The sequence below is a fragment of the Anas platyrhynchos genome, chromosome 16 (genome assembly GCF_047663525.1).
Source record: "Anas platyrhynchos isolate ZD024472 breed Pekin duck chromosome 16, IASCAAS_PekinDuck_T2T, whole genome shotgun sequence".
Taxonomy (NCBI): domain Eukaryota; kingdom Metazoa; phylum Chordata; class Aves; order Anseriformes; family Anatidae; genus Anas; species Anas platyrhynchos.
In genome coordinates, this window is record NC_092602.1 from 7,903,887 (window position 1) to 7,916,839 (window position 12,953).

General features: G+C 53.7%; 1 protein-coding gene across 4 annotated transcripts in view; it reads left to right on the top strand.

Moving 5' to 3' along the window:
• The window catches only part of CABP1 (calcium binding protein 1), a 52,754-nt gene that overhangs the window by 20,291 nt on the left and 19,510 nt on the right, over positions 1-12,953 (top strand). Inside the window, exon 1 of one of the 4 annotated variants that reach the window (XM_072024164.1) lies at positions 6,629-7,441. The exons of 1 other annotated variant lie outside the window; for it this stretch is intronic. In XM_072024164.1, coding sequence (XP_071880265.1) covers positions 6,830-7,441 — 612 coding nt within the window. In that variant the 5' untranslated portion in view covers positions 6,629-6,829. Of the gene's footprint in view, positions 1-6,628; positions 7,442-12,953 lie in introns of those variants that run through there. 2 more of the 4 variants (XM_027469990.3, XM_072024165.1) reach the window with 2 other exon arrangements.

The window sequence follows — 12,953 nt, forward strand, 5'->3', positions numbered from 1 at the left end:
TATCCATACTCGAGTCCTTTGGAGACGGGGTGTCAGGAAAAAACTGTTTGATCTGCCTAGTCTGTCATTAGTCCTCTGGCTTTAATGCACAAAACCATTGGAAATTAACAATGCCTTTCAAATGTTTAAGCTCAATCAGTGTATATTTTTAAATATTTGCTATTATTAGAAAGAGTGTGACTTGCTGTCATAGAGAGATTTAAGTGACGCAGTCAGAAAAGTCTCTGTAAAGTCTTCTAGGGGCTCGAAATCAGCTGGAAAGTGAACGGAGCTATAGGATGTGGAGACAATTATGGTATTTCATAAAGTGCCAATGTTGGTAAGATCCTACTATGAGTTAGGTTTTGCGAGCCAGGTAAATAGATGAGAACTCCTGGATTTGGGAACTACTTGTTTCCTCCCTGTGCATATCCCAGGCAGGCACTGAAATAAGAGAGAGGCGCTTTTGCTAATCACTAATAAGCCTTTTTGAAGTATGGTTCTTGAGATTTTCATTCATTGGAGATGATCATCCCTTTCCCTGCTACAATGGCTTCATTTTTTTCAGGCAATTGCAAGCTTTTCCCGATGTTTTTGTATTTTAGCAAGGAGGGAAGTGAGCTGTAAAACTAACTGGCATGTTTAGAGGAACCTTCGTGTTTACATGTCTTAAGGGGATTTTCTTCAGGAGAGTGCTTCAGCTCCGACTGAGCGAAGCCCAGAGACTAAACAGAGAGCCTTTCTGTAAACCAATGTAGGAAACCAACTGCTTTAATAGAGGTAGATGTTATTAATAAGCAGATAAAGGAGAGATGTGAATTTAAGCAAATACAAACCTCTCCTTAAATCCCACATGAAATATAAAGAATGTACGAGCACGTGTCTGCAGTCTGCAATTAGAAGGTACATCCAGAAACAGATCTCTGTTTATTCCACCTTTTGCTTATGCTGCTTTCAATGGTTTTTAGAAGCCCACAACACTTCCTACTGTGTATCTCGTAAGAAATTCTTAAATACAAGGACTTCAGAAGACCTTTGGAAATGGGTGTTAGCCTCCATACACCAGTGTACAAGCTGCTACTCCAAAACCTGGACAGCTGGTTGTGGCCACCGTGCTGACTTGGGTCGGGCCCTTCTGTACAATTTGGAGAAGAAAGACGATCTGTTCATTGTGTTTCTATCTAAAAATTAAATCACTTGTAACTACCTACAGAAAATTACTCATTCCATAGGAGTTAATGTGATCCTTTAGGAAGTGTCATCCTTGATAAGTATGAAGCGGAGATGCTTCTCTAGATGTTTAACAGGATTTGCTGGAAAATATTAAAAACCTAAATCATTCAGTATATCCATTCTGTATATATATTCACTTGATGATTGTACTAATGAGATATTAGAGCAACCAGCAAAATGTAGCAGCCCTCTGAAGCGAGACAAGAAAAGCATTTTGCAACTAACTCACTCGGAGAACTGACAAATGATTTAATCGGAAACTGCAGGCTAATTTAGGCAGAACATGGCTACCTCCGCTGTAATTTATTCAGGATGTCAGGACTTTTATTAAATTCTTGCAAAAAAAATTAGATCCCCGAGACTATGAATCCGCGGGCACGTTAAGTTTCTTGTGCCAGTGCCAGCGGTAGCGGCACGTTGTGCCCTCACGCTCGGCAGCGCGGTCAGCAGGCACGCTCTCATGGCTTTGGGCAGCTCTGCTACTGACACAGGGCATCCATCCCTCCTGACCCGCTTCCCCCCAGCAGTACTGGTGGCTCGGGACTCCTGTATTTCTTTCCTGCTCGTGCCTCTTTGTTGTATAACTGAGTTTCTGTTGCATAACGTGAGCTGTCTCCTGCTGGTAGCTCGTATTTTAGTCGGTCAAAAGATGAAAAGCAGCAGCTACTTTTATTCCGGTTCCTCGGGTACCACAGAACTGGCAGAATAAAATATGAGGCCTGATCTATCATAGTCTTGATATACTTTAATAACCTTTGCATTTGAAAGTAGCCCTCTCCCACAGGAGCAGCAAGAGGTTTTCCCTGCCAGGAGGAGCCTGGTCAAAGATCAGGCTTCCAGGCGAGGAGCAATAGCAATTTATTGCAATACACATTTATCAACGTTTAGCAATTTATTCAGCCTTGTCCCCACACTAATTTCTCCTTGCAACACAGACCCCGAGTACCTGGCTTTCAGTGCTACTCTCTTTCCCTCCTGTTCCCTCAAATTAATTCTCTAGGCTGTTGATAAAGAATCTTTTTTTTTTTTTTTTTTTTTTTTTTTTTTTTTTTTTTAATGGCAAAGATTAAATGATCCTAGTCAGAAAAAAATACAGGCTCTTTCCCTGATAACCAGGGATCCATGTAATGCAGCTGAAGAGTCCATGTGTCCCTCTGAGAATCAGCCACAGTCCTGTGGTCCAGATCCTGCTTCAAGAAGAGGTCTCTGCCTCATGTACCTAGCTTACTGTGGCTGTAAAACAGCTGCATCAGCTCGTGAAAAGGTTTGTTCTTCCCAGGGAGAGCTCAGGTCATGTGAAAGTGGAAAATCATGAAGTGATTTAATTTTTTCCTTCTGATGTTAATTGCTGGTCTCAATTTCAGCCAAAGACAGGCCGACGGACTGAGCATTCCTTTGCTGTTTACTTTTCAGCACATGGTCATTTTATGCCTTGTCACTGTCAGCAAGAAGCACCACCGTCACTGTTAAAACCACACAGGTCTTGCTTCAGTGGTTTTCCAAGTATGTTCATCTTGTACCCAAATCTCCACCTTAGTGGGCTTCCTGCCTGCCCTGTGGTCTTCCTCCACTCGCAGAGCAGTGCCTTCCACATCCATGTGGCTGTGAAGGGTTGGTCTGAGTCTGGCACAGAAATGTCTGACATGAAAGAGGTGACATTTGCCAGCTGTGGGCACATAAAACTGTGAAACTGAGTCAGCTTCACCAGCTTAATTAACTGCGTCCCTAGCTGCGTGAGCTGGAAGACCATGAGACCCAGAAATGGCATGAGGGGAGCAAGTAAGGCGAGACGTAATTCCAGGAAAAAGTTTGTTTTTTTTTTTTTCACAAGCCTGGAATAGCAAAGGCTGGGTCTCATTGGAGCCTGGCCACGCACACTAGCTCAGGGACTCAGATGTGTTTGTCCCGTTGGGCAGCAGTTTCTGTTGCATCTCCTTTCCCATTATTTCATGTAGGAAGCAAGGAAAGGGTTGGGGCGTCACCTTGGTGTAGAGCTCAGGAAGGCACAGCCTGGTCCTGCCTCTGCTGAGCCCTTTGGTTTTGTATTACAATGTGTACTGAGCTTCACCTTTGTCCCTGCACGTTTTCTTCCCCCCCGCATCTCCATCATCTTGCTTTCCCCCAACTCCCTTCCAATAGCTCTTCTTTTCTTCTTCTGGACTTTTTTGTCCCATCCTCCTTTCCCATGCCCATGGGCTTATCACGGGATCGCACTGCAGCCTTTCCCCCGTCGAAGCTACCTGACTGTAGCAAAGTGACCTCCGCTGCATCCGCCAGCCTCATCCCGACAGTTACGCAGAGAAGTTCCCCGTCTGCAATCAGGAAGCAAGTAACCGGGGTGGATTTGAACACAGGGATTACAGCCAGAACAATAATGCCTTTGTAATGCTGTCGGGATTATTCCTCTCCCGTGGAGTAAAACCTAAAGAGCAATCCCAAGTCTTCAAGCAAACAGAATCTCCAGCTGTCGGTGCTTTTGCTTCCTCTGGAGGCAGACACATGCCTGTCCAAACACAATATGCCAGAAGACCAACACTTGGCATCTTTTATTGAAACACGCCACGGGTCTGAAGCCCTTTAAAAGCGATGGAAAGGTAGTGAAGGGAAAAGCAGGCCATAAACGAGGGCTGGGCAGCTCAGCATCTCTTAGGGGACAGCTTCCTGGTTAGCATCCTGATTCTCAGCGCAGTCCAGCTTGTATATTACTGCGCTTTGGCAGACTGGATGATATCATCTTTACCCTCGACGATGATGTTCTTGCAAGTGCAGGTGAGAGAAATAATAGAGACTGGAAAACTGCTACCAGGAGAACTGCTCCAGAACATCAGGCCCTTTGTGCCTTGCCATCAGCAGTTTGCTGGAGTTTTTTTTCTTGGAGCAGTTCTCACTCACTTTACTCTCAAACTCCTTTTCTGGGTTGCTGGCTTTAACTGGAAATGAAATAGACCCTTCTGAGTCCAGGGCAGGCAATGAAGCCCTTGTGTTCTTTTTTTTTTTTTTTTTTTTCTCCAAAAAAAATCACTATATAATTGGGGCTGAAAAAGAACTGGACAAATCCTTCCTCCCAAAAATGCTCATGCATTTGCTCCCATGCATTTTTTTTTTTTATAATTTTTAAGGAAAGACAGGACGTCACACTTGCAGGCTGTGCTGTATTTGTAATCCCAGGCTGGAACCAGAGCCCCCGGGGACTCGCTCACTGCCAGCGGCCGTGGTTGGGGCATGAAGCGTGGCTCCCTCTGCCCCAACCGCCCGGATGGTTTTGACTTAGGTCCATCTCTGGAAGCAGCGAGCACGCACACTACATAGTATAATCTTGGTGTCTTGAGGATTCGGGCCTGTCCTGTTCTGTGCTGCCAGCTGGAAGAGAAGCCACGTTCCCTCTGGAGAGATGTCCCTGTGCATCTCCTGCTCAGCCAGGCTGGAATTACGTGCTGCTCTCCACAGCCGGGCGCTGCTGTTCCCTGGCATCTGGCTCCAGGATCGCTGGCTTTTTAGCTTGCAGTGGTTGGTACACAGGCACTGCGATCCCAAGATTAACTTGTCAGAAAAGGAGATTCATGAAAAACCTCAGAAATGGATTCGGGAGGAGGGTACACTCAGGGATTCTCTGAATAGCCGGGGTTTCCCCGGCCGAAACCCAAACGTGGGTGTCCTGAACGAGTAGGCTTCCAGTCTGTGCTCTCGCCATCCTATTTCCCAGTTGCTTCAGCTGCTGTCTCTTCGTTGCTCTGTTCTGTAACACAGCCCTTGCCTGCATTGTTATTGCCTCTGTTAGGCGAGCTGTTTCTTGCCCTGATCCCTGAAGTGCTCTCCAAAGTGATGAATCACACCTGCGCTAGTGAGTCCCTGCTCACTAATGAGGCATCTGCTCCAAATTCTGCAGGGCTCAGTTGATTGAGGCAAGGAACTACAACCCACCTGTGGACAGCAATATCCCTACAGTCCTCAGGAACAGCTCGAAAGTCCCCAGTGAGGCTGAGGGCAGTGTTAGTCAGGGCTAGGCAGGAATCTTACTGCACGAGCATCCTTACAGCTGTGCCTTACAGCACCGGCTGCGGCTCCAGAAATGGCAGCTTCTCTGGGAGCAATGTTGCATCCCGACAGGTTGAGCCTCCCCAGCACAGGGAGGGGGTCAGAAAGTTTTGTTTCAGCCTCCTGCTCCCTCTGAGCTTCCCGGCCAAAAGACCCCTTTGGCAGCCCTTGCTCCAGCACCGCAGCAGTGAAAGCTGGGGCTGGTGCTCATCCAGCCGGGCTGCCCCCAAGCCGTGGTTCTGGGCTGGTGATGCCAAAAAGGAGCAGCCTGTTCTGAAAAATAAATCGGTAAATGCACCTTGTTTGTGATTAGGAGCTGAATTGGTGCTGCATGTATGAATGGGACATTGCAACTCAACCCTTTTGGGCACCACAAGAGCTGCTGCCAAGCATCCAGAGTGGGGATGGGGCAGAGGGACCCCCAGCCTTTCCTCTCTGCCATCCTGAGGATGGATTTTGTGCCCCGGTGCGGAGATTTACACCCCGGGTAGCAGGGGAGATGCCCTTTGGTCGTTGCACCGGAGCCTGTGCCATCGCGTAGTAACTGCTGGGCACGTGCCAGCGAGCGTGAGCGAGCTCTTGGTGCGGAAATCACACCTCTGTCCTGCTGGGTGCATGCACTGCCGAGGTGCCCAGGGCTGGCGGCGAGGCACAGTCGCTGCCTGCAGCTGAGCGAGAAGGAGCCGGGTCCTCTCCTCGGTGGGAACACGTCGGAGCTGCCACTGCCATCCTGTTCTGTTTTTAAACAGAGCGTCATTATTGAACCGCCTGTTGCCGCTTAATTACCTGCGTCGGAACACAAAGACGTTAAATAAGCTGCTTTTTTTTTGTACAAACTCCTTCGGTTTCCTATCCTTTTCTGCCGTGCCCTAAGGAAACCTCCGTGCCTGTTTCCGAGGCTGGATGAGAACTTCCCGAGCTCTGTCCTTGGGATGGGCAGGGGCTGAGCACTGAGCTCCTGAACTTGGGGCAGCCCGGGCTGTGTGCCGGGGGGGCTCTGCATCCCCGGGGTGGTACTGATGAGGCCCCAGGGTTCAGACCTACAGCAGGTCCCAAAACAGAGCCCCGGGGGGGGGGGTGTCCCAGCCCCAAAGCAGAGCCTTGGGGGGGTCCCAGCCCCCCCGGGGTCACCGGGGCTGGGCGCGGGGCAGCGCTCCCCGGGGGGCTGCGACCCGGGGAGGGGAGAGCTCGTTCTGCGGGGCCACCCCTTCCACGGGCAACCCTTTTTCTTTTTTTGGGGGGGTCCCACCCTCGGGTGCCACCCACCGGGGGCGATGCTCGGGGGGAGGGGGGGGGGACGGCAGCTGAGCCCCCTCCCCTACCCCGCGTCCCCTCCCCGCAGCGCTGCGGGAGCGCCGCCCGGCTCACCTGGGGAGGGACGGGGACGGGGACAGGGACCGGGGGGGGGGGACAGCGGTGCCCGCCAGCCCCTTCCGCGGCCTTTGTGGCGCTGTCACATGGGCCGGGTGCGGGATTTAAGCGGGGGCTCCGCAGGACATGCCGGGAGCGGCGCGCCGCAGCCCTCCGTGCCCGCAGCGGCAGCGCTCCGCCCGGCCGGGGATGCGGCGGTAGCGGCCCCGCGATGAGCGGCTCCTCCATGGCGAAAAGCGAGTCCCGCACTTCGCTGCTCAGGGCGGCGGGGAGCAGGAGGGCTCCGGGGGGATCCCCCCAACCCCAATCCCAACCCCAACCCCGCGGGGGCCGCGCCCGGGCTGGCAGAGGGCAGGCGGGGAGGGAGCCGAGCCCCGAGGCGCTCCCCGGGGAGCCCAGCGCCCGCAGGCCGCTGTGCCAGCCCCCTGCCCGCGAGGACGGGGCCAGGGGAGCGGGGAGGCTGCCGGCCGCCGGGGGGGACGGGCAGCAGGAGCCCGCGGAAGGAGGAGGCAGGGGAGCCAGGCACCGGCACCGCCACCTCCCGCCGCACGGCAGCCACGGGCACCCCCCGGAGCAGCAGCAGCAGCAGCTCGCGGCCAGGGATGGGCAGGAGGAGGAGGAGGAGGTGGAGGAGGAGGAGGACTTTTTCTTCGGGCACAGGCAGAGGGCCAGCAGAGAGTCCCTAAAGCTCTCCGAAAACGCTTCGCCTCCGTCCAGAGCCGGCAGCAAGTGCTCCGCCAAGTCCAGCGGCGGCGAGCAGCCCCTGGAAGCCGACCCCCTCTTCCACCAGCTGCACCCCATGCTCAGCTCGGTCTTCGGCCAGGTAAGGAGCCAGGCGCCCCCCCCTCCGCCGCCCCCTGCATCCCCTTCTGCTGCTCCGGGGCTGCAAATGCACTGCTTCCTCCTGCCCAACGGGGCCAAACTTCCCCGAGCGCTGCGGCACCGCCGAGGCGCTGCGGAGCCGGCTCCGAGCGGGGGCCGGGGGCTCGGTGCCCCCCCCCCGGGCACGGCCGCGACCCCCGGGGCCGCTGCGGAGGGCGCTCCAGGGCTCGCCGGCGGGGGAAAAACCCTGGAGCCGGGGGAAGTTGTGGCTCTGCCTGGTGAGGGTGAGTGTCAGGGAAGCGATTTATTTATTTATTTTAAATATCTCTCTCTATATATTTACTTATTAGGTGCCATCTCTCTGGCTCCCCGCCTTGCTTCGCTGTATTTGTTTACATCTCCTTATGGTACATTTCTGTGCGATCAGCATATGAATCATTTCTGATGGCAGAAGCTGTCAGGGGAAGGTAGCGGGGAGGACGACAAAAAAATCCTGACCCAATTCCGAAGCCTTCCCAGTCACTGTGTTAGGGTGGAACAGATGCTTTCGGTGTTTGCGAGCGCTTTGGGTACAAAACTGTCATTTTTAGCTGCCTCTGGTAGTGAAATTACCCAACAGGGCTACCCTTTAAAAATGAAAAGGCAGAGGGAAGACCGGCTTGAAATTTTCTTTTAGAGCCATTTAGGGATGTTACTGGGAGATGTAATCTCCAGGAAGATTAATGTAACTGCAATCTCCCAGAAGCACAATTATAGGTATAAGCCAGCAGCCTGGGTGGCTGAGTTCCAGCCTGGGAGTGATCGATTAACCCAGAATTATGACTTGGGGGTTTTGTTGTTTGTTGTTGCATGATTTTTTGTTGTGTGTATGTCTCGTTTTAAAGCGGGATTGGGAGGCTCTGCAGGATGCCCACTGAAATTGAGATTATGGAGGTAACAAGAAGAATTTCTGTGATTTGAGGGGAAGGATGTGATACACCTGCACCTGCTCGCTCTGCTCTCAGGAAGTGTTGTCTACTTCTGTTCATCCTCACTTCTCATGAGAAAAATAAGACCTCCTCTGCTTTCCTCAGCAATTTTGCATCCTTGCTACCAGTCCATTATTTATGAGTGTCACCGTTGTGTTGAACTCAGGACAGATATTACCCTCCCTGTGACCATGAGGGACCAGGAGCCTAGATTAGCATTTAGTAGCAGCATTAAGGAAGGGCCTAGTGAGTGGCTGGGTGCTCAGCTGGGTCACACAATCGGTATTCTTTGAAAATCTGCAGACTGAGATCCGTGGGCTCAGCTCTGGCTGGTGCTGTCTCCGTGGTTCTGAGGAAGATGAAGACGCGTCTGAGAACGGATTTTAAGTCTGTGGGGCTGCGTTCCCAGTGCCGAAGTACAAACAAACCTGTGTCAGGGCTCCTGCTCGCAGAGATCTCTCTGGTTTTGAGCTCGGTCCTTACCCGAGCGGCACCTTCATTGCACCCGCTGTGCTGCGTTCCAGTGCTGTGACCCGCTCCCAAATGCCGCAAACTTAGCAAAATTGAATTCCAGTGCAGAACCGTGCTGCTTACAGAAAAGGGACAGACACAGCTCTGCTTTTCCTTCTTGCGCTCGGTGCATAGCACCAGGGCTGAGAAACAGCAACCACCAGCATCTCTCTTTAGAAGCGTAATATTATTTATTCCCGTTTCTCTGTACTCAGCTCTGCCTTGCTTTCTCTGAAGTAACCATGAGAAAACGACAATCCAGGGAAGCTTTTAGGAGCAGGGCAGTACAGGGATTCGTGGGTATAAAGGGGAACTACAATATGGGCTATGCGAAGGGCTGCATGCAGGAGGAGAGATGTGGAGATTTCTTGTAGTGATCTCAAAATCCTGGGATGGATACGGGTCTTAGGATAAGAACCAGGAAATTCTGTAACGGAAAGGAATGATGGAAATTTTGTTTCTGCGAGTGAAGACATAGATGCTAAGTGTTGTGTAAAAATATCTTGAGACAGAGCAGGATTTAAACCTGTGGGAGCACAAGTTGCAGCCTGGGCTGAGCCGTGGTTGCTGGCGCAGAAGTGTCCAGGACTGCAGCGTAAAGCTGCAGGTGCTGTGCCACCGGTCTGCACCTCGCAATTAGGAGCCAGCAACAGCTCAGCAGACAATTTATTTAATCTGAGAACTTCTTTCCAGCCCACACGGCCCACTGTGAAACAGTTCAGACAGTCATTTTGCAGCGCGTGCAAGGAGGGGAGCCTGGTGATGCGTATCTGCAGCGGCAGCGCCCCAAGGTCCGGCGGCACCGGTACGTCCTGTGCCTCCTGCACACCCGCAGGGCTCCATCCCGCTCCCCTCGCGGCGCGGTGCGTGGCCGCAGATGCAGACACCAGATCAGATCCGCCAAAAACATTGCAGGGCTGACTTCACAGGGGACGTCGTTACTGCAGTCAGAGCGAAAGGAGCAGTCCAGGACTGGAGGATTGTGTCTGAGGGAGGCAGATTTGTAGCTGTGCAGGAAAAAAAGAGCGAAGGCAGAAGTGCCGCCTTTACATAACCGGCACAGCGATGTGGAGCGCTCTGCGTGTGTACTCCGGGAGAATGCTAAGAGACCGCCGGGATGCAGGATGCAGTGATATTTTATTAATTAGCCTCGTGCTATATTGGTGCAGTGATGCCGTGATATAAAAAACACAGTAATACTCTCCTTAGGACCTTGGACCATTCTGTAACCGAGCGTTACACAAATTACTGAACGCAGGGGAGCGTAACGGTGCCTTAGTGGGAGCCAGGAGCCGTCCTGGGGTAACGACCCGTCCCCACAGCGGGTCCAGGTGGGAGCTATCGCATGCAGCAGTGATTACTTTGGGCATGCTGTTAGCAAGGGGTTGTGCCGGCGTGACAGCACCACCCCGCTGCACAGGAGGCAGCGAGCGAGGTGTTATCGCTGGGCTGCCGTCTCGGGCGCACGGCCGGGACTTGGCACGAAGGCAGCGCCGCCGAGCGAGGCGGTGACTGCGGGAGCACGGCCGGCGGTGCCCCACGCGAGGGGCAGCGGGCAGCCGTGTTTGCAGGCGGCGCTGCAGTGGCGGCTGCTCCATCCAGCAGCGAGAGCTGGGCACTGACTCACCGTGGAGCTGGCAAGGATAACGTGCGATCGTGCAGCAACGTGGGAAAGTGGCGCAAAGAGGGAGCGTGGGGAGGGCGGTGGCGTCGTTCTGGCCCGTAGCAGGGGAGTGCTTGAGTGGCCGAGAAGCGAAGGAGTGTGGTGTAGGAAGAAGGAGCGTGCTGTCACCCCTTGGAGGGTCCCGTGGGGTGGCTGCAGGACGCAGGGGAGCAGCGGTGCCGTCCCAAGCAGGAGCACACCCCTAACAGCAGAGGAGCAGCGTTACCTCGGCCACCGGGATAGCAGTGCAGTGGCAGCAGGTGAGTTATTGATGTGACAGCAGCAGCAAGAGCAGCTCAGAGGCTGGGACAGCAGCGTGGTACCAACGGGGACCGCAATGCAAAGCTGTGGGGCAGCGGTGATGTGGCAGCACCTACAGCAGCACCTACAGCTTGGCCCTGGGCTCGCAGCGCAGGTCCTGCGGCACGCAGCCCGCCGGTTCTCTGCACTTCACTCCTGTGCCCCAGGGTCAGCCTGGCTGGCACCTTGAGGAGAGCTTTTTGTGGCCTTTGCTATGCAATATTCATTTGCAAGCGATCCTGCCATGTGAGACCTGACCGTTTTCAGAGCCGTTTAGCTTTCACACCCTGCCTGCCTGTTAAATTTTTCAGTGAAGTGATTCCCCAACAGTTTTCTGTCAATTGCTTCTGGTAGCGTGGGGATCAGGGGGGTCAAATAATGCCACAGGGAATCATTAAATATTTACGGGCTGCTGCTGTTAGCACTGTGGCCAAAGGGGCTTTTGTATTTCTATTTGTACAGGCAGTTAAAAGCCACTCCTATCTGCACCATCTCCCGGTCCCATTTTAATGTCAGTATCCGAATTACCATTAAAATAGGGATGGAATCTTTCTGCATCTCCCATTTTCCTTTTCTGGTTCTGCTTGATCTTCCTTTACTCAGATGTTTTAGTTAATATTAACAGGTTTTAATGGACCTTGGAGCAAACCAGAATGTCAGAAGCGGCCCTGTTTTGGGGCAGGACATTTCCCCAGGCTGCCTGTGTGGGAAGCAGGTGCAAAAGGCATCCTTTTGGGTAAGGACAACGCGCCTCGCCCAGCCTCACAGCCTGGCTGGTCTCCTCACCCGCAGGACGACCTTGTTCCCTCGAGTGGCTTCGACTCCAGCCGGCTCTAATGGGATTTTGCCTAAGAGCAGATGCTGCGGCAGGACCACACGTGGAGCTCTGCCAGCAGAGAGCCTGGCAGTCCTGCACAGCCCAGGGGGGCACCGCTAATGGCCCCGTGATGGAAGCTTTCGGCTGCCCCTGCGTGCCAGCGAGGAGGCTGCTGTGCGCCGGGCTGCTGGTGGAAGCTGTGGGATGCAGCGCTGCGGGGTAGCGGAGGTGAAGGTGAAATGTCTTGGCTTGCAGGGTCTCGTGTGCTGTGCTGCCCTGTGCTGTAAGGCAGAGGCAGCGCTGGTGAGTCAGGGTCACGGCGAAGCAAGGGCAGTTTCTCAGCTGTTCTTTTACAGTGTGAAATCAGCAGAGTGACTTGGGGTAACTGGATTTTTCCTGTAGCTCAAAACATCCAGCGTTACAAGGATGCTGGCCTTGCTGTGTAGCCGTAGCTTACAGCTACTGAAGGCACACAGGTGAGAAGAGACAAAACCCAAAGAAACTGCATTCCCTCTTCCTACTTTGCTTCCTCTTTTTCGGACATCTCTGAGAGCTTGCTCTGACCCCCAGGAGCATCCTCAAGGTGCCCGTAAAGGGAAGGCAGGCACGGGCTGCAGCGCTTCAGCTTCGCTCACAAATCCTCCTTCTCCGCTGCATTGCCCTGCATGGGACCAGCCTGCTCGGCTGGCTGCAGCAGGGCAAGGAGGAACCAGCCTGAGGACCTGGCTCCTGCCCCCAAAAGCCCCTTCCCCAGCCCAGCAGGGACCCCGCAGGCCCCTTGGGGCCCTGGGTCTGGCTGTGCCCGGGGAGCCTGCGGGTGTCCTGGTGCCAGGAGCGTGGTCTGAGTGGGGAAGCACCCGTCGTGCTGATGGCCGGGCACCTACTCGCAGCGGTCCGGGTACCTGCGTTTGTCTCATACGGCCTCCGCGCTTCCTGCCCTGCGTGTTGGCACAGCCCACGTCCACGCACGCAGCCTGACGTAAAGAACCTCCACGTAAACGCCGTGCCTGCAGACATACAGCCTGTGGTGTGCGGCCCCTGCTAGATCTTCGGTGTGGCTGTGCAAGCACCTCTGTGCACACACGCGGTCCTGTGCTTAAATACTCGGCGCGTAGGGACGTCCCTGCCTGCTGAGACCCTGCCGTATGAGGTGCAGCTCATGTGTTTTCTGTATGTGACGGGCACGGGTACAGAGGAACAGTGTTCCACTCGAGCACATCCACCCAGCCTCCCCGTTGCTCAGCTTGGAGAAAAA